This window comes from Poecilia formosa, unplaced genomic scaffold (genome assembly GCF_000485575.1).
Source record: "Poecilia formosa unplaced genomic scaffold, Poecilia_formosa-5.1.2 Scaffold20, whole genome shotgun sequence".
Lineage (NCBI taxonomy): Eukaryota > Metazoa > Chordata > Actinopteri > Cyprinodontiformes > Poeciliidae > Poecilia > Poecilia formosa.
The window spans coordinates 2,376,228-2,396,293 of record NW_006799959.1 but is presented as its reverse complement, the minus strand read 5'-3'; the positions used below and the strand labels follow the sequence as shown (position 1 = coordinate 2,396,293).

At 36.6% G+C, this 20,066-nt stretch overlaps 1 protein-coding gene across 6 annotated transcripts in view; it reads right to left on the bottom strand.

Annotated features, from left to right (window-relative positions):
* LOC103134913 (ral guanine nucleotide dissociation stimulator) overlaps window positions 1-20,066 on the bottom strand; it is a 51,978-nt gene that overhangs the window by 19,588 nt on the left and 12,324 nt on the right. For 2 of the 6 annotated variants that reach the window (XM_007547427.2, XM_007547428.2), the window contains exon 1: window positions 3,055-3,243. The exons of 2 other annotated variants lie outside the window; for them this stretch is intronic. In XM_007547427.2, the coding sequence (XP_007547489.1) occupies window positions 3,055-3,243 (189 nt within the window). Of the gene's footprint in view, window positions 1-3,054; window positions 3,415-12,285; window positions 12,455-20,066 lie in introns of those variants that run through there. 2 more of the 6 variants (XM_016669162.1, XM_007547429.2) reach the window with 2 other exon arrangements.

The window sequence follows — 20,066 nt, the reverse complement described above, 5'->3', positions numbered from 1 at the left end:
GCAAGATAAGCTCTGAGTGAACCCAGACACAGTTTCTTCTAGGACGTCCTCATGTTGCACAAGTTGTATTTCTAAAATCCAGAGAAAAACTCTTTGGTTTCAGCTCTAAAACGTTGAAAATCTGATGTTTCTCTTTCATTTTTCTGTTGCTTTTTGGAGCTTTGCTACGACTAAGCAATAAAATCAAGAGGTTAGAAAAAGATTCACATCCTGATTAATAGTTTAACATGTAATGTTTTTATTAATTGTATGAGGGGTTTGCCAAGGTTGCATCCTGGGGCTCCTTTATTGAATACCTACATGCTGACACTACCCTCTGATTATAACAAGTAGATCAGTTACTATAACTATGCAGATGACATACAGCTCTATGTTAAGATGTCAACAGGTGAGAAGATGCTTAGAATAAACCAACGTGTGGACTGTCTTAACTTTTCCCAGCTAAATATTCTGTTTTTAAAACTAAAAACAAGTTTTAACTTGTCCAATAATCTGAGTGTAGTGATGGACACTGACCTGAACCTTCAGAGTCACATAAAGACAGTTACAAAGTTGGCCTTCCATCACCTGAACAACATTTCCATCCAGGAGTAGAGGACTAATGTCTCAGCATTAGAGAAACTCATCCATGCGTTTATCTTTTTACTAAAAAAGATCTGCCTAAAAAAATAACAGCTGCTGCTGGTGTTCTGACTAAAACCAGGAAGACAGAGCATATCCCCCCAGTCCTGTGTCGTCTCCCTGTAGCTCAGACAATAGGCTTTAAAATACAGTTGTTGGTTTATGAATCACTAAATTGCCAAGCGCTGAGGCACTTTAAAAATCTGTTGTCGTTTCAACTGGTTCTACTCTAATCCTCAGTCAGAACCAAAATTGGAGAAGCAGCATTGAGTGTTTGTGCTCCTTTAATCTGGAACAAACTTCCAGAAAGCTGCAAAACTCCTGGAGCAGAGTCCACTTAAATCAATCTAAAAACTCATTTGTTTAGAGTTACTTTTGATCAATAACAACTGGAACATCATAAACTGTAGTGCATCTTTTAAACTGTCACGTTTTTCCTTTACTTTACCCCTGAGATGTAAAGTTTTTTTTATTTATAGTTTTACTTTTCTTTTTAGGTGGAGCCGTACCTTGGGAAACTAAAAGAGCTCCACCCTTTACTATAGTTTAGGTAACGCTATTTGCTGAATCAGAGCAAATATCAATACATTGTTATCGTTTTACAGCAAAAAGAGACACTATTTAGTCAATTAAGGATGTTTATCTGAAAACTACTAATAAATTTAGCAAGTGATCAGTCTACATGTTTGCTCAAGTCTATTGATCAGGTTTAAAAATAAACTATCATAACTGTAATAACGTGCTGTATTATCAAGCAACTGTCACTATAATTGCTGTTTTCATGTATTAAATTCAAGCTGATTATTTTGTAAACACAAACATTAACACAGACTCTGTTTGTTTACTTTTCGTTCATCGTTAATCACTTTACAGCAGCTGAACCCTGTAATTAAAGCTGGGAATTTTCTGGATGGATTTATGTCTGCTTGCATGGATTTTCTCCAGCAGACCAACACATGGAGCCACAGGAGGCGCGAAAACAGATCAGCACATCAGTCGACCAGTTACCAGCAAATCAACAAGCAACTGATGGTCTTCAGGTTTATAACCAAAATAAAGGGAGAAACCTCTATAAGGTGGGTGGTTTTCTTTGAGGACTGTTGTAGTTTTCTGTTATCAAATCGTCATTTCGCTTCGGCTGTAGACCGGAGATCAGCACCAGCATAAATATAAAGATTAATACCAAACTAAAGAATAATGTAAAGCAAATCTCTCTCGCAATTTTGTTTTAAAAAATACATATTTTTCTCAAAATAATTTTTAAAAACTGTATACTTTTTTCAAATTTTGTATGTGTGTATATGGATATTTTCAAACTATATATATTTTTTCAAATTATATTTCTTTCAAATTACTTTATATGTATATCTTTTTCAAATAGATTTTTTTGTCTAACTTAGATTATATATTTTTTCAAATTACATTATATACATACATTTTCAAATTGTACTATATATTTATTCAAATTATATTATATTTATTTCATATTATATACATATATTTTTTTCACATATTGTGTATATATATTTCTAGTTTTCAGATTATATAATTTTTTCCCCAGATACATCTATTTTTATGCATACATTCTTCAAAAAAATTATATATTTCCAAATATGTATATTTCACCTTTTTTTGTCCAATGAATTAATAAAGTAGCATAATGGTAAACTGCAATCAATGAACTTGAATCTGAAATCAGCAAAAAAATTTAAAAAGTAAACTGAAGGAAACTTTTTAATCAAGGAACTAACAATAAAAATTTAGAAGCTATATTTTTGCTTCAGGTTCAAGAGCAAAGAAAACGTATTAATCAGGTTAAAATGTTGACTTTTTGGGTGGGAAATGTTCATAATTTCTGTTGATCATTTTTTAACAACAATACCTGGTGAATGCAGAGAGAAGGTCAGAGCTGACTTGGAGTTCCCCTACACTACTCACCTTTAAAGTACAAATATTTCAAAACAACTACATTCAAAAAGTAGATCTGACCTATATGGGCACCGTGAATGTAAAGAGAACCTGTAAGTTTCGTGACATTTGAGGGATGCAGCTGCAGGGGGCTTTCAGCTGTGGTTTAACTGAATGACTGAGAGCAGAGGAGGAGAGAACCACAAGGGCGAAAGCTGCAGAAAAGCAAGTCATGCTGTAAATGTAGGCCCGTGCCAGCGTAGGAGCAGCTGTATTTATGATCTGCTATTATTTACCTCCGTCCTGTTACACCAGAACCTCAGAGAAAATCAGAACATCTCATGGTGGAAAACATAAAAGTGCATGAATTACAGCCAGAAAAAACAAAAATCACATGCTTTTAATTTTTTGTTTAAATTAACCTAAAAAGTCCAATTCAGACCCACTAAACTCTCAGTTCTCCCAGTCACAACAAACAGAACCAGCTATTGTAACGGGCCGGAGTCTCTTTCTCCTCCTCCTCACCTCGACCAGGGGCAGGTCCGGGTCCAGATGGGTGAAGCTGTGCAGGACCACCGGGCTGCGGTCTTCCACCACCTCCAGCTTCACCCCGTCCCAAATGCTCCGAACCTTCCAAGACGAGTCGAACATCTCGAGCAGCTGTCCCGGCTTGACGCTGCCAGCCTCGGTTAGCATCCCCGGGGAAAAGACCATGGAGGCTCGGCGGTGGGTCGGCGGGTCACAGCGGCGGAAGAAGCATCTTTATCCGCAGAATTGTTTGGCTTTTTAGCTGGTTCTGGTCTTTATTGGTCCAAAGCGAAGCGCGGCAGCTGCTTCGGCTCCGACTGACGGTAAATCAGCTCTGCTGGATCATCCTGCGGTCTGAGGCGTTCAGGATCTGCGTGACTCACGACAAGTTCCGCCCACTGCCTCATGAGGCCTTCACGAACGTCGGAAACACGACAACTCGGCAAGGAAACTACTCAAATCCAACGGTTGGAACGTAAATCGCCATGTTTAATAAGTAATCTCAATAAGTTTTATAATTTTTATATTTTTTTTTCCACTTTTCTGAATTAATTCCGTGACTTTCAGTTTTTATGTTTAATTATCTAAAAATATAATAATTAATCAAAAATGAAATACTTGATTTTAACTTGATATTATTTTCCCCATCTCCAAATAAATATATTTATATAAAAACCCCATAAAAATATTTTAAAACTATCTTAAAGAAATAAAAACAACTCAAAACAAATTGTAACTTTCCTAAAATAATGGCCAATTATTTTTTGTCAAAAGGTTTTTTTTTTTTTCTTTCTTTCTTTCTTTTGCCTAAATCATCATATGGCAACAAGGAGGCTTAGGCCATTATTTTAGGAAGATGACAAAATAGAACTACATTAACAAAGTATTTACATTCTGATGTTTTCAGATACAGATTTCTAGTTTCAGATTTCTAGTAATGACGCAATAATGATGTAAACCAAAACAAACTCAAGCTGCTTTTCAGGTTTTTATCAAGATAAAGCATTCCTACTGTGATCTTTATAAGTAAATGTTTTCAGACTCTTGACAGTCAGCTAAAAAGCTAGCTTAGGTGCTGTGAAGTGGAGGTGTTGGAGGTGTCCCTGAAGGCACCGTTGACTCCTCCATTCTCATGTCAGGCCTCTGGGAATTGATGGTCTTGTGTTGTTTCTGCTCTCACTATGGCAGCAGGACAGTATGGGAAAAGAAAACAAACTCAAGTACAGTTTAACTTTCCTGCTTTCAGCCTCAAATCCCATATTTACACTGAAATAAGAGCAGCTCAACCATCTGCAAACATTAAAAATGTCAGCCAGGATAAACTGCTCCTTCTTACTGAAACGCTCTGGTAAAAAAAAAAAAAAAAAGGTATAAGGAACTAAAACGCTAAAATGCCTCTTCTTATTTACACTTTCACTGAAATATGTTTGTGTACACACAAAATAAATCTGATGTTAGCCTACAAAAACATCCAAATGTAATCCTGCAGGACAAAACTCCATTACATTGGCCTTAAGTTCCCATAATTATTGTTTTTAGATTGCGTCTGCTTATTTATATATTGGATAAATGTTGGAAACAAAGCGACTTAATACCAACTTTAAAACCAAGAAACGTTTAAGAACAGAAGAAAAACCTCTTTCATCAGGATTAATGGGACAAAACTTACAGGAAAAGCAAAAACATGACATGCTCTTTTACTGCAAAATGTTTCTTTTTTAGATTCATAGAACAGGAGCTTCAGTGGATTTAGGATCCAACACTGCCCCCTGGTGGCCAGAGGGAGATACACATGCCGTTAGGCTCCCACTAACAAAGCTATCCATCAACTGAATTAGATGGCTGTAAAGTTATTTAGTTGATTAGCAGCTCAAATCAGTTTAAGTCTGTTTTTAATCAGCAGCAGAAAACAAATGGCTGGAAAAGCCTGGAGGTATTCAGTGACGTACAGAAACAGCTCCAAGTATAAAAAGAAAAGGAAGCCAGCAATAAACCAGTCATCCTGAAAAAGTATGTTTGCAAAGTGAGTTCCTTATGCTGTTATCTAAGCGATCAAAACCTGAATTTCTGAAGAGAAAAGGTGTGTTTTACATTGATTTCTATGCAGATGACTTTTATCCTTTATCTTTGTAAAGCAGCATCACAACCTTGTGATCAGTTATAATTTTTCTGCGTTTTTCATCAGTTTTATTTTGTTTGTTAGCGTTAGTGTGTTTACCAGTTTTAATTAATTAAATATTGACTCACACACCTTAAAGTGAGTGAATAAATAATGATGGAAAGGTCAGATATTACTTACTAGCAATATTAAAGCAATTTTATTCACAATAACGGTCACGGAAGAATAATAAATAATAAGATTATCAGCTCTCAATGGGATGTATCCAAGTTTTCATTAAAAAAGGAAAGAAAAAAATGCAAATCCCAATCCTGGGAATTTTACATTGATTCAAAATGCTCAAAAATCGATTTTAAAATGTGTTTAAATTGTATGTTTTTGCTGCTCCTATTTAAAAGCATACTGCTGTATTGTCAACTGCGAGTATTTTGAATAGTTCTTTGATATTAATTAACTAAGAAAAAGCCAGGCAGCTAAGCTAATCTAACTCTGGTAATTTAAGTTGCATAATCTTACGCACAAACTTGTTTTGTTTAAATATAAACAGATGAATTCTTATACAATTGTTTTCAAGAAAAGTTATATTTGTTTACACTGTCTTTTCCTCTAGTGTTTGAATTGAAATACTAAAAATCAGAATTGCAAGACACTGAAAGATTCCCAACATGCAGTTTCCACTGTGCCTATTCACGCATATCTAATTATGCTTATTATAGAGGTTTCAAATGTTTATGGGTTGTTGTTGTCCCTAAACTCTGGAGCAGCCCAGTGTATTGTCATAACTGGATTTGTTTTCCTGTCAAAATCAAACAAAAAGTATGTGACTTCAACCAAACACTATGAATTTTCCCTTTCTTGAAAATATACACTTTTGGAGATCTGAGGTTTTTATTCAACAGCGACAAAAACTAAAAAGGAATCTGTCTACAACATGTGGGTCCCTTCAAAAGCCGTATATGTCATCTTTAAGACCTCGAAGAGCAAAAACTTGACATATTCCATATTCCAACAGATTGGCCAAAAAAGTGCGGTAAACACCTGAAACCCAAACAGAGAATATAACCAGGAACCTCACAGCAGATGTCAGTGTGACCCAGATGATTCCCCTAAAACCATCTGTGCTTCATTATTGCAGCTCAGCACAAAAACAACCCACTGAGACTCTGCAGATGTGCAACCCCAAACATCTGCGTGAAGTTGATGAGGAAGTATTTGACTTATTCCTTGTGCCATTACTTATTCGAGCTCAAATTTCTGCAAAAGTTCTTGCATTCAAGAAAAAGCATCTGACTTTAACGTTTTTCATAGATTACCAAATTGATTTAAAATTTGACATTGTAGAAAATGGTTGTTGGAAATGAGCCATGACTTCCAACCTTCATGAAAAACCCTGAACAAAACAGTCAGATTAATCGTAATTAATCAATTATTCGAATTAATCGTGAACTAATTTAGTAAATCAATTAATCTCTGAGTGCAAATTTGCTGAACAAATCAACATACTCAGAGCTTTAAACCAAAACTGCACAAAAAATATATACAGTTTTAAATTTTAGATTTAAAAACCCCTGTCTGTAAATATAGTCTAGACAGAATTTCACAAGTTGCATTTTTAGCTCCACCTGGCTCAAACTCTGTCAATTCTCTTAGTAAGTACCTTTTGCATCCAATTATGAATTAATAAATGATCTGTTCAGAAAAAAATTCTCAACACAGTCTATTTTGTAGATTTTTTAGCAATGCATTCTTTGCTCCAAATCATCAAGCATAGACTAAAGGAATGCTATTTCACTGCATCTTCAGCAATTAAATGTTTGAATTATTTGTTTATTTGGATGTTTGCATGTCTTTATCATTGTCTAAAATAAGCTTAAATGATTAAATGAAAAATCAGCAGCATAAGGCAATTTTAAAAATCTGATTAATCGATTAATCGTTGGAATAGTTGATTAATCGTTAGCTGCAGTACTAAAAATATTTTATCTTCAAAACAAATCACTGAGAAATTTAAGATTGAAAGCTGATGAACGCGTTAGCTTCCAGAAAAAGCTTCGGCTAAGCATGATGGACACTAATATCCCGAAAATCTCTCAGAGGAGAACCAAAGGTCCAACTTTCCTTCTGCTGCGATTTAAGTGAAGCTCTTATTCCATCTGCTGGAAATCGATACCAGAGCATGCCATTGCGTTGTCGCTCTGACATGATTTGTTGCTCCCTGAGGAGCAGAAACGTTCCTGCTTCGACACAGCTGTGAGAGAATTAGGAAGGAAAAACATCCGAGTACGGAAGCAGGGCGGATCCAAAACCAGCAGACAAGCATCTGGTGAAAGATTTCCATTCCAGCGAGGTTAAAATGGAAATCAGGGCAGTGACATCAGGAAGTTATTCTTGTCATGGTGATACTGAACGACTCGGAAAGTTTACTTTTGACTGTCAGGGTGCCATTTAGCAAGGCACAGTGCCCCTCTGGTGAGGAGCTGTGGTTAAACTGGGGCCGCTGCCAAACTCAAGAGCTCCACAAAAAACACAAATCTGTTGCCAATAAAAAAGCCGATGAGTCTCCCAGACAGACTGCAGAATTACAGGACACTGAGAAAAGAGGGCAAACAGCTGAAGAGAACAACGCAGAAATTAACTTATTAAAGCAGGGACCATAACAATCATATAAATTCAACAGGAATTAAATTTAAATCTAAAACTTAGTAGTTAAACTCTCTCTCCCCGTATTGCTGATATTGTACCAATACTTATGTTTTTTAAAGTACAATATATCAACAAACTGCTTTTTCTTTGAATAATTTTGTTAAAAAATTGGAAGTTTATATGCATCTACAAAATACTTTAATGACAAATTTGCACGATAAACAGAAAAAATATTAGAACTATTGTGCATTTTCTAAATAAAGTATAAACAATTATGTGTGAGCAAATCAAAATAATTATTCTTGGTAGATTGAGAATCTATAATACAAAAATAAAATAAAATTTTAAGAGGAAATTTGAAATTTTAAGTATTAATCTCATCATGCTACAATAGATCCAATACTGATATTATCAATTTTTTTGGATCGATTCAAACACTTTCAGCCAACATCAGTATAGGCTGGTTAGCTAACAACCCAAGCAAAGCTACAGCAATATGTGCTATACAATGGCTGCTGGAATACACAATTGTTTTGTTGCTGACTAACTATTCAGCAGCATTCTTGTTGGTTGTGCAGGAGGCACCACTTCTGCTTTTCAAAGATGGACGGTTGAATAATTGCGCATCTATTTGCGACCATTTTCACGTGTGAGAGTTGAGTTGGGGGCGTGGCCAGCAGCAGCTTATTCAGATTTAAAGGAACAGAAGCCCTAAAACAGCTCATTATGAAAGGAACTCGAAATAAGCAGAACTTATCAGACTAAAACCCCACATTTAAGAATGATTTTGAGCAAGAAATGTAATGAACATGTTTTGTATCAACCAAAAACCAATGCTAACCTATTCGAGAAAGCATAAGTAATCACCTTAAGCAAAGACACTGATGATTCAGCACCAATCAGAATGTGTAATGGGTGAACAATGCCCTGTGTTTGGCTACTAATTCATAAAGTAATAAGACTTTATTACAACATTTAGTCGGGGCGTCTTGCTGTTTTGAGTCTGATGCTTGTCAATGAACATAATTCAGGCAGAGAGCGTCGGCGAGCCGCCCGTCCTGCCAACTCAGACTGACAGCTCTTCACAGCAACAGACTGCTGAGGTCAGCCGTCTGAGCCACTTCATGTTGCCGTGAAGCCACAGCGCTGGAGTGACGGTAATGGGATGAAAGTATGACTACCATTGGTTTTAGCTGACAAATTGTCAACAAGGTCAGGAAAAAAATCATAATTAAAAAAAAAATAGCGAACGAGAGGGAAGTAGCTAAGTTACGCTAGCTTGACTTTGACAATGTTAACATGCAGATTGCTGTGGATTCTCTGTGCTTCGGTTCAGTTACAAAATAAAAAAAGGCGACCCACACATCATCTCTGACAGGTCATCAGTAGATCAGATGCTTAAATTAGCTAATCAACCACTGCTGTGTTAGCTTAGCTAATAGCAGTGGTTAGTGGTAGCTAATCTACCACAGCGACCACTCTTTAATAATCGCATCAAGCCTGAAAACATAAATCTGTAACGGACTGAATGTTCTGTTCTTTGTGTGAGAAATGTTTGAGTGTTTTTTGGCGATGAATATTGATACCCTAGTAGAGATGTTGTCAGTCAGCTGCTATGGCAACAAGCCTATGTGTAGCGTAGCCGACACAGAAAGTGAGAAATAAAGTAGAATGTGCGTGTTTTTGAGTTATTCGTCAGTGGTTTTTCTGCGTGATTTTTTCCTTTGCTCTGGTGCACTAAAGTAAATTAATAATACCTGCATCTCCAGGCAAAATTGTTCCACTATTTATAGTCCTTCTGCCCTCCAGCGTTGAGCGCATGCAAGAAATTTCCGGATGTAAACAATAACATGCAACGTGTCTATACAGCAAGTGCCAAAAATACTTTCAGAATGACTTTTAAAATGAATTGTGGCTCATAATTTTGTTAAGAAGCAAGAGTTTTAAATAATTAAACACTGAAGTCTGCTCCACCATCACGCCTTGTTGTATCCCGTTTGATACACTACAGCTGTTTCAGCACAACACCAGTGTTATATAACTGTCAGTCAGTCTGTTCACCGCCGATTAAGAGCCTAACTTCAGTTTAAGAGGAAAAAATTGAGAAATGTTGACATAATTGATTTTATAGTTTGCTTAAACCCCAGCAAATCCCCTGATGACTCTTATAGTTTTTATAGTTACAGACTGTTTTGTACTTTTCCCACCAGCCTTCAGGCAATTACGCCACATGGGAAGAAATACGATCACAGTTACTGTTTTCTCTGCTTGCTGTTATTTTTGTGTGGCCAGATCCTTTGTTCAATGTAAAAAGTTGTAATCTTGTCAGTAGTTATGCTTCATGCATAACTACTACATGCTGATAAGCTTGAGTATCCCTGATAAGCAGGGATTTTTTTTTCTTTTTTTTGGTATGAGGATTGTGTGTAGAAATTGCTAATTAAACCACTTTATAATTAGTTTATTCAACTTCTGTGTTGTTCATGTGGAAAAAAAAGACAAAATGTCTGATGTAAAAAATATTTTATGTAGTTTGTTCAAATGCTGCCCACATTTTCTGTGAGAATCCATTCAATATGGTGACGTTTTATGCTCCTGTTAGCTTTCCTCCCTGATAAAAACCACTTTCACTGCTGGCTGCTGTGTTTGGCCTTTATTATTAAAAGCCTAAAGAAACTCAGAGCGGCTGGTTTTCAGATCAGACCTGGGCGTTTTATGGACTGGAGACCACATCCAGCTCTTCAGATGTCCCACATGCAACAGAAATATTGTGTTTTGCATGAGAATGTATCACAAAGTGCTGTTTGCAATCCAATATTTGTTGGTCATTATTTCCAGTTGCTATGAACATACAGTTTACATGCTGATAAGATATTCAGGAGAATCACACAGCTGACCCAGATGCTAAAGGTCCCAGAGAGAGCTGGAAGTAATAACACTGCACTGCAATTTCCTGATATAAATCCAGCCCTCTCTGCAACATTTACCTGCTGAAGTCGCAGGTAAAATGTCTGTTTGATTAAAGTCTGGATTAACATTTCTGACCTAAACATGCAACAAATTGCAAGAATTTCCAGTTTTCTTTTCCTTATCTCTAAAAAACAACTGTTTAAAACAGGGGTCCACCGTTTGCAGTGGTCTACAAAGAGCTAATGCTAACAGAAAGCCTTGCTACACACATGAAGGCTGTTTCTGTAACAGCTGATCCTTGTGAGCCACCGTCCTGGATGTTTCAGATGCTTCCCTGCTTTGAGACGCACCTGGTTCACATTGTTTGGTGGTTAACAGGTTTCTAAGAAACTGGTGGAGAATCGGCTGTGATGAAGCGTCGAAACATGTTAGACATGCAGGACAGCGTGAACCGAGAACCACATGTAAGAAGCGTTCAGGCTGATTCAGAGGGATTTAGATTAGATGTTGCAATCAGCGTAAAAATATACAAACAGATTAAACTAAGGGTGTCCAAAGTGCGGCTCAGTGGCCATTTGTGGCCCTTGGACTCCTTTTGTGCGGCCCCCAATTGCAATTCTACAATAATACAAATTTGTCCTGATAATTTTCTAACAATGGAAAATGTTAAGAACACAAAGTATACATTGTTTTATAACCAAGCTTTTATAATAAGTAGAACCACATCCATCCAAATCTGCCGTTATTTATTTATTTATTTTTAACTTAGCTAAGCATGTCAAAAAGTTACCAAAATCCGGTTCCTATACTGAGAATAAATTTGTTCAATGTAGACCCCAAAAAAGATTAGAAGCCTTTACTTTTATTCGTCTAAAATGCTTTTTATGTTTTGGACCCTTTCCTACAAAAAATAAAATAAAATCTGACTATCTTATTTGCTTTATTTTATTTTATTCATTTAGTTTTTTGGCCTGCGAGTACATTTGACTGGAGGTGGGCAATATGGACTGGATTTTATTGCATTTGCAGTATTGCTGTTTATTACTTATTTTTTAAGTAACTGTATGGCTGTGCTTGCAAACACAAATATTGTTCTTGAAAAATATTTCCACTTACAATGTGTTTAATTTAGGACTCCACTTACTTAAAAAATGTGATTTATAATCTGCACTTAATAATTTAATCATATTTTAGAATTTACTGATATTTATTGTTGCACTTATAACATCTCTTTTCATTTGCCATTAATAATTGCAACTTATCAAGACGATAAATCAAAAATCTTTTCACGATAAATGATAAACGATAAACGCCCACCCGATTTGATGTGACAAAAAGTTTGGACGCTCCTGGATTAAATAAAAAAATCCCTCTAAATAAATCAAATTATTTATAATAAAACAATTATTAAATAGTTGAGTACCATTTTGTCTGGTTCAGACAAAATGAACCAGACATGCATCAAGTTTCTTAGACAAACAAACATCGCTCCAGCTAATCTAAGCAGGTGAAAGATCCAGTGGTTCTGTTTGGAAAATCAAAGGAAAACATCCAACCTGTGTGTCCGATCTCTGGACTGGATGGTAGTAATCTTCTCTGTCCCAGCAGCAGGCTCCAATCCGGGCCAGCAACCCGCAACTCCACCGGGCCCAGCACCACATAACGACTCCAATCAGAACCGGATCCACGCGGTGCCGGGTCTAAAGCCCATCAGAGACCCCACTCCCCTCGTCACAGATTGGCCGAACCCCCACGGCCGCTCGGCTTGCGCGTATTTACTTTACCAGCTGTGTCAACAACACAAAGAGCAACACTGGAAAAAATTAACTTGTTCCCAGAAGACAGCAGGCGGTTTGAGAGAAGGCCTCCGAGCCGGTCCATTTCAGGTCGGAGGAGAACTGAAACCTCCTGTTGAGGTTGTCAAACCGTCCCAGTAGCAACCAGTAGCAACAATGCAAACAGGGAAGTGCATTAAGACGCGCTGAAGGAGCTGAAGAGGAAAGCGAAAGCTTCAGATGAGGCAATGTAATGCTGGGGACTTCCTTATTACACAAACAGAGAAATTTACCAGAGAGTACCTGAGGTGGTCGGTCCGGTTCTGCAACATCGTCTCCGTGAACTCGTATAGTTGCAGCACTGGCACGACAACAATGGTTCAGCAACAACTAGCTTTAATCAGATAAAATATCAAATAATTCACCAAAAGGAAGCTGAAACTCTGAACACCTCTGATTTGGGTTCATCTGGTCCAAACAGAACAAATCCATAAACAGTATTTATGCTCAGATCATTTTTAAACTAACAACAAACAGGAAGATAAAAGATTACATGTTTGGCTTATACAGGGGCCTTTCCATTACGTCAACATATTTCAGAGTTTCGGCACCAACCAATAGTTTTATCCCAGTCCTAATCTTTACTAATGGTTCTTGATGCTTCCTGGAGGCTTTCAAAAGGTTTTTTTTTAAGTTTTTTTTTTCACTCAGTTTCAATCCACAACAACCAGAACATTAAAATAAACTACAAACTACATAACCAACAAGTCCAATCAAAACAAAAAGTTCAGCTTTTTTTCCATATTCTGTCTCACCCATATCCTCACAACCCAATCTAATCTTATGTAGGGTGTACTTTCTTTTACCGCGATTCTAGTGCAAAGCAAACTTCACACTTTTCATGGATGAGTATAATCAATCAATCAATCAATCAAATTTTATTTGTATAGCACATTTCAGCAGCAAGGCATTTCAAAGTGCTTTACATAATTAAAATAAAAACAGCATGTGAGAAAGAGATTTAAAAAACAATTAAAACTTAAACAGTGAGAAAGAGAAATAAAAAGCTGTAGAACTTTAGTTGAGACGCCGTCAACTGGGACTCCAACCCTTTGGACTTTAGTCAAAACGCCATTTGACAAGGACTCTAACCTCTCAGAATTTAGTCAAAAAGCCGTCAAAACACACCTGTACTCACTAGAAGGTAAAACAGGTGACTTGACAGAAAAAGTTTATGTGCACCACAGAGCCCCCTGCAGACGAAACTGAGGAATGCAAAAACACAAACTAGATGTACGTATCTACAATGGAGAACAAATTCTCAGTAGCCTGACCAGAAAAATGCCACCAAACAAATCAAACACTGAATCACTGCAGTATGCTAAGATAAATTTACACCAACTAAACCTGATACTCTGATAAAATGTGTTTCAGGAACGAAAAATGGGCATAAGGAGAAATCTGGGTCTCAGCTAACGATTCTAGCAAAACAGATTAATAGGATCTAATTTTCAGCAGCATAACAAGATGTTTTGTTTTCTTCACTGATCCTGAAACCAACTCAGCTGCAGAGAGAGTTTCTTACAGAAAGCAGCGTCTCGTTCACACGCGAAGCGCAGCAGAGAGAGAGAGATCTGCTGGCTGGAGTCGCCTCTAATAGCTTCTGGATTTATTCCCAGCTATTATTACAGCCAGCGGAGCCTTTCAGTTTCTTCTCCGAGGTCCTGGCATTTAAAAAAAAAGCTTCCTCATGCCAACTGCAGCCGAGTGAGAAACACATGCAGCTCAGCTGTGAGGCAACCTGACAACGGTCGCCAAGGCAGGGAACGTGGCGGCCATTTCTTTAAACAGACGATAGACTCTGCTCGCACCGTTTTGTTTTTCTGAGGACATTTATGCATGTATCCTTTATTTTAACTGATTTAGATTGATTTAGGTATGTAGGTAAAGTCTGCCATGCAAAAACCACAAAGATGAACTGCAAATATTTTAGTACACTCTAAATAAGACAAAACTAACTTAGAAGTAACTTTCCAGCTGGATCTAAGAGCTTGTTTTAAGTCAATAATTCCTTAATACGAATGAAGAAGTACTAGATTTAAGTGAAATAATCCAGTAATCCAGTTTAATAATTTACAAGTGGAACTAGTATTTTTCATCAATATTAAGAAATTATTGATTTAAAACCAGTTCCTATTTCTTGACAAAAGTTAGTTTAGTGTTATTTCAGATGTACTAAGATATTTGCACTAGATGCTAGACCAAAAATATTTGTTTCTCTAAATGTAGAGAGAAAAAGAGGATCAAATGCAGTTTTTTCTGTGTACATTTCTGAAAACTAAATCTTCTGATGCATCTGCATCAGACCAAACATCTGCAAACCAAACATTTCTGCATCTGTGCCATTGTCTGCTTTCTTCTTGCACTGCTTCCCTGCCCAGACTTTGTCTCCAGTGTGTTTCTGCCTCCCCAAATTACTTTAACATCCACCTGTACAGCTGCTGCCAGCTCCCTTTTTAATTCCCTCTGAGTTTAAACACACCCTGGAGCCATTGCTGGCTGCCAAAGTCTATATTGTGATACCACAGTCTTTTGTCTGATTATAAAAACCTTGCTTTCCTATCTGCACCCCTTTATTGTTGTCTTGGCGATGAGTTTCTGAACCCTATTCCCATACTTTTGGAGATCTTCACAGGTAAATTGGAAGCAGATTTATTTTGCCTGAAAACAATCTAAAATAAAATAAAAACTTCTCTGCAGGGGGTCATTATTTGTTGACAAAATGTTTCTTCTGAGAAGGCGACTGCTGAGTGTATTCACCGAACATTATCAACGAGTCTCCAGACGTCCGCTCATTTCCTTCACAGCTAAATGACAGCTTGACATCTCCATACATCAGTATCTGGAAACATTTAAACTTTTCTTTGTGCACAGGCTTGTTTTATCACCAATATAACAGAGAGGTTGGTAAGAGTTGGCTGAAGTCATTCCAAGTTCACAGTTTTTAGCTGAAAGTTGCATTAAAACATCTGCTCTCAAGTGCTCCTAAAGGAGTAAACTCAAAAGTTTGTTTTTAAATGTTTGATTAATCCAACACTCAAGTTTCCAACAGTTAAATATAAATGCGACCTCATCAGGAGTGCTCTAACACTCCTTACTTAAATTAAAGTCTGCAGACCACCCAGGCTGCTTTATATCCGTCACACACCAGGAAGCATAAACCCGTCAATCATTGGTCACGTTTTCATAAGTGCTTTTTGATTTTTAATATTGAAACTCAGGCCTGGGGAAGATTTTTGCATAAGGTTGAGCAATAAATAAGATATAAAACACTCAGAGCCAAAGGTTTTCTTAAATAAAACAATGGACTGGAATAATAATTGAGTTTTATTTATAAGTCAGACAGAGAAGCTGGACATAGCTTCAGCGCTGATTAGAGCTGCATTCATTGACCAGAGTAAAGTCAGGCTTTCAGAACTCTATCTGAACTGCTGAGCGACTCCACCAAAGCTGTTCCAGTACAGAACCACAGCTGGTTCTGAAAACAACAACTGAGGACAGGTAGCTCTTACAAACAGACAGAAATCCACCTCTGATAGAATGCCATCTATTCACACTGATCTGTTCAGCCAACCCTTCATTGTTCATTTTAATTTAACTAAATGCAGCAAACTTCTACCATGAAACTAAACAAATAAGCTGCAGTTGCATTTTGCATCCAACAGAATATGAAGAAATAGCAGGATTAGTTTACAGTTTACAGTATACTTTATTGGTGAGTTAATTGATTAGTTGGTTTTGTTTGTATGTCGTCTGTTGGTTGGTTGGTTAGTTGGCAGGTAGATTGAGTGGTTGGTTTGTGGTTTTATAAACTAGTTGGTTGATTTATTGGAGAGGAGTTGGTTGGCAACTGGGTTTGGTTTGTAAGTGGTTGGTTGGTTAGGTGGTTGAAAGATATGTAAATACTACATATATAGTTACTAAATAAATTTGTAATTTAGTACATTTATGTTTGTGTTGAAGAAAAAAAATGTTTGAAGTCAATACAGTGCTGCTTTCCTGTACCAGCTAATACTAAACATCAAATATCGGTATCGGAAGTGAAAAGAGTGGATAGGTGCATCCCTAGTTTGCAATAGAAACTAAAATACTTAGATATGTTTTTGCAGGCAAGAAATGCATCATTATTTCATGCAACATCAAAACAAAAAGCTCAGTCATATTCACCTAAACGTTTCAGATTCAGATGAAGGCCTTAAATGACTTCCTCTTGATTCAAGGGAAGCTGCTCTTTATTTCAACCCCGTCACCCAGTTTGACCCCGTTGCGACAACAAGCCGACTGCAGTGAGGTCAGGAGGCTTTTTTAAACCCCAAAGAAGAATTTAGGTCACTAGAAACACAATCAGGTGTGGAGCTGAGACAAGCTGAGCTTGAGAACGAGACAGCAACAGCGTCTATGTGAACAGATTCATCGAACTTTACTGTCATGAAACATTTCCTACAACAATGTAGCTTTATGTTTTTACCCTAAGTGCTGCTGGAACAATAACAGCCTTCACCCATGGGCTGGAAATGACAAGAAACGTGGATGCCAAGATGTAGATGTGGGGCTGAATGCCAAACAGCTGCGTGTAAAACTGAAGGAACCCAACGTTACATGAGTGCACCATTTATTGTGGATTTATGGCCGCTAAATGTTTAGTATTTGTAAACAACACAGCCTCTCCTGAATGGTTGCTGTTTTCAGTTTTGGGTTTGAGTTAGAACTTCAGAGTCAGAACTCACAGATGGAAGATGAGTTTATACACAAATTTCTGCAGTGCACCCATAATCAGATGTCCTCCTACTGCACAGAACTGAATAATAAATCCTAATATTTACTACAAATAAATAAAATAAAAAAAATCCAGTGCTTCAGTTAGAGGGATTCAGGTGGGAAAAGTTATTGTAAAGAGATAAAACTGTGATTTTCACTCGTTAAATGTAAAATAAATTTCTAAAAATAAGTAGCTAAACAAATACAATAAGGTTTGAATATGTTCTGTGTTTCTAGTTTGTTTACAGACTTTGAGATTTGTTTTTAGAAAGATTCTGTTGTTTTGATTTTGATGCATGTTTAAAAAGGTGAAGGCATCTGACTGTGCTTCTGCCTGCATCTTATGTTCTTATTGACAGGATTTTTAATTTGTTTGCTTTTTTTCAGCATTGTAAATAAATACAAATTATTTCATTTCCGTATTTTCTTTTAAATTATTTACATTTTTTTTTTCAAATTAAATATTGTGATAAACAATATATTGACATCAAGATTGCTAAGTAAAACTGGACTGATATTACACTGTTTATTTCCATTTTCTTGTTTGTTTCTGGGGGAGGTTGGCCATTTGGTATTAGTTTGGTCATGTGATCATGATAGTGATGCAGCTATGGGGTGTTTAAATGGAACAGTGTGATAATATTGGCCCAAATTCTCATGTCAGTGGATCCCTAAAACATGTTTTGTAACCAATCACCTGACAGTTTAAATTGAAGATGTTTTTTTTTCTCATCGGCTCATAATTTGCTGCATTGAACTGTGATTATGTGACTCCAATAAATAATATTAGAGATGCATCAATCCCATATTAATATCTATGTTGATACCGATATTGAAAAAAAATCTAGACTGAGTATTGGGGACAACATTTCTGATCCATAAGGGCAGATCTATTCAGTTTAAATCTATGCTTTGTGCTCTGAACAATCTCATGCTGTATTATTTATTTTTAACTTATATTTATAATTCCTAATTTCACTTTTTGAGTCAGTTTATTTTTACATTGTTTTTGTCATTTTCAATTTTGTTATAGCAAATTAAAGTTGTTTTTCCTGTTTGACCAAACTTCAAGCTATTGGTGTATTTAAGTGAGCAGTACTGGTGCAGAGTCAGTGTTTCTGGTATCAGAAGTGAAAAAAGGGGATCAATAATAAATAAGTAAATAATATTACTTGTTTTATGAGCAGTGATCAGAACTACGATTTAACTGCCAACATTTAAAAAAAAAAAAGCCTGCAACAGAGTCTAAAACTAACATATCAAATAATGATGCTCCTCTGTGGCATGAATCACAAACTACCATCATGTAATGGATGATAAAAGCAAAATTGCCCCATGGGAGAATAGAGAGGAGGGATAATTATCTAAAAATATCTGAAAGGAACATTTGAAAACGAAGCACTGGAAAAATAAGCACTTTAGATTAAAACTAAAGTGCAGCTTTAACGTCAGGTAGCAGGTAAAACTGTTTAGTTATTAATCTGCAGAGAACAAAAGAAGCATTGCATTGTCTTTAAAGGAAATGACATGATCAAACATGTCAGAATATCAAAGGCTTCTCTGTGGGGAGATGGTTGCTTCGGCGTGCTTGGTTTGGCGCAAAACAAAGATGCAAACAAGACTTATACCAACGAAGAAGAGAGATTACGGAAACCCAGCAAAGCATCTGCCACATCTTGAGCTGAGGTGAGAAAATTCGACTCGGATTGTGAGACAAAAGCCACAATTCAGGCAGACTGAGTTTCAGGCGGGGATGAGAAAATCAACGGATACAAAGAAAAAGATGTAAACAAGTCCAAGCTTTAATCTCTGACCTGCAGAGATGATTAAACAAAAAACAGCAGAAAGACTTTCTGCTCTAATAGAGGAGATGTCGTCACTCAGAACGAAGAAAGCAGCACAGAAATCAATTTCACTGCTCTAGGACAACAAACTGCAGACTTAATCACAAGTGTACATTGTGAAAGCACAGATACAGTAGAGAGCTGGACAGGGGCAGCCACCACCGTGCTTCAGCTGTAGGCTGATTCAAACTCACCAACAAACAGTTTTTCAACACTAACAACTTGCTTTACTCAAAGGGACCAGCTACATCCACCGTTTCCTCGCAACAAAAAGGTTAAATTCCCAACTTGTTGCCTTTCTGCACACTAGGCCAAAAACACTTGGTAAGATTATTTTTTTATTTTTTGCAATGTGTGTACACAAGCTGGAGTAACTTGAGTAAATTCATGCATTCATGCCAACTCCATAAACTGCAAAAAGACAGAATTTTGCCAAGTATTTTTGGTCTAATTTCTAGTTCTTAACTCTTCGTACACTTGAAATAAGACAAAACAAACTTGTAAATCGCTTTTCAGCAAGATATAGATAATTCTTTATTATTGAGTTACAACATGGGAAAAATTGTTTTTATAGCACTTTTTTAAAATCAATATTAAATTATTATTGACTTAAAACAAGCTCATATTTCTTGCTGAAAATTTGAAGTGACATTTAAAATTTTCAAGACATTTTGCCATATTATAAGTGAAATTATTTCCCAGTGGAACTAACACTTTTTCATCAATATTAACCATTTAACTCCTATATCTTTCTGAAAAGTTACTTGTGAGTTAGTTTAGTCTTATTTCAAGTGTACTAAATTATTTGCAGTAGAAACTAGATCAAAAATACTTGGTAATATTTTGTGTTTTTGCACTGCAGTCAAAAAACGTGACTGCGTGTCCCGCCTCTCGCGCAGT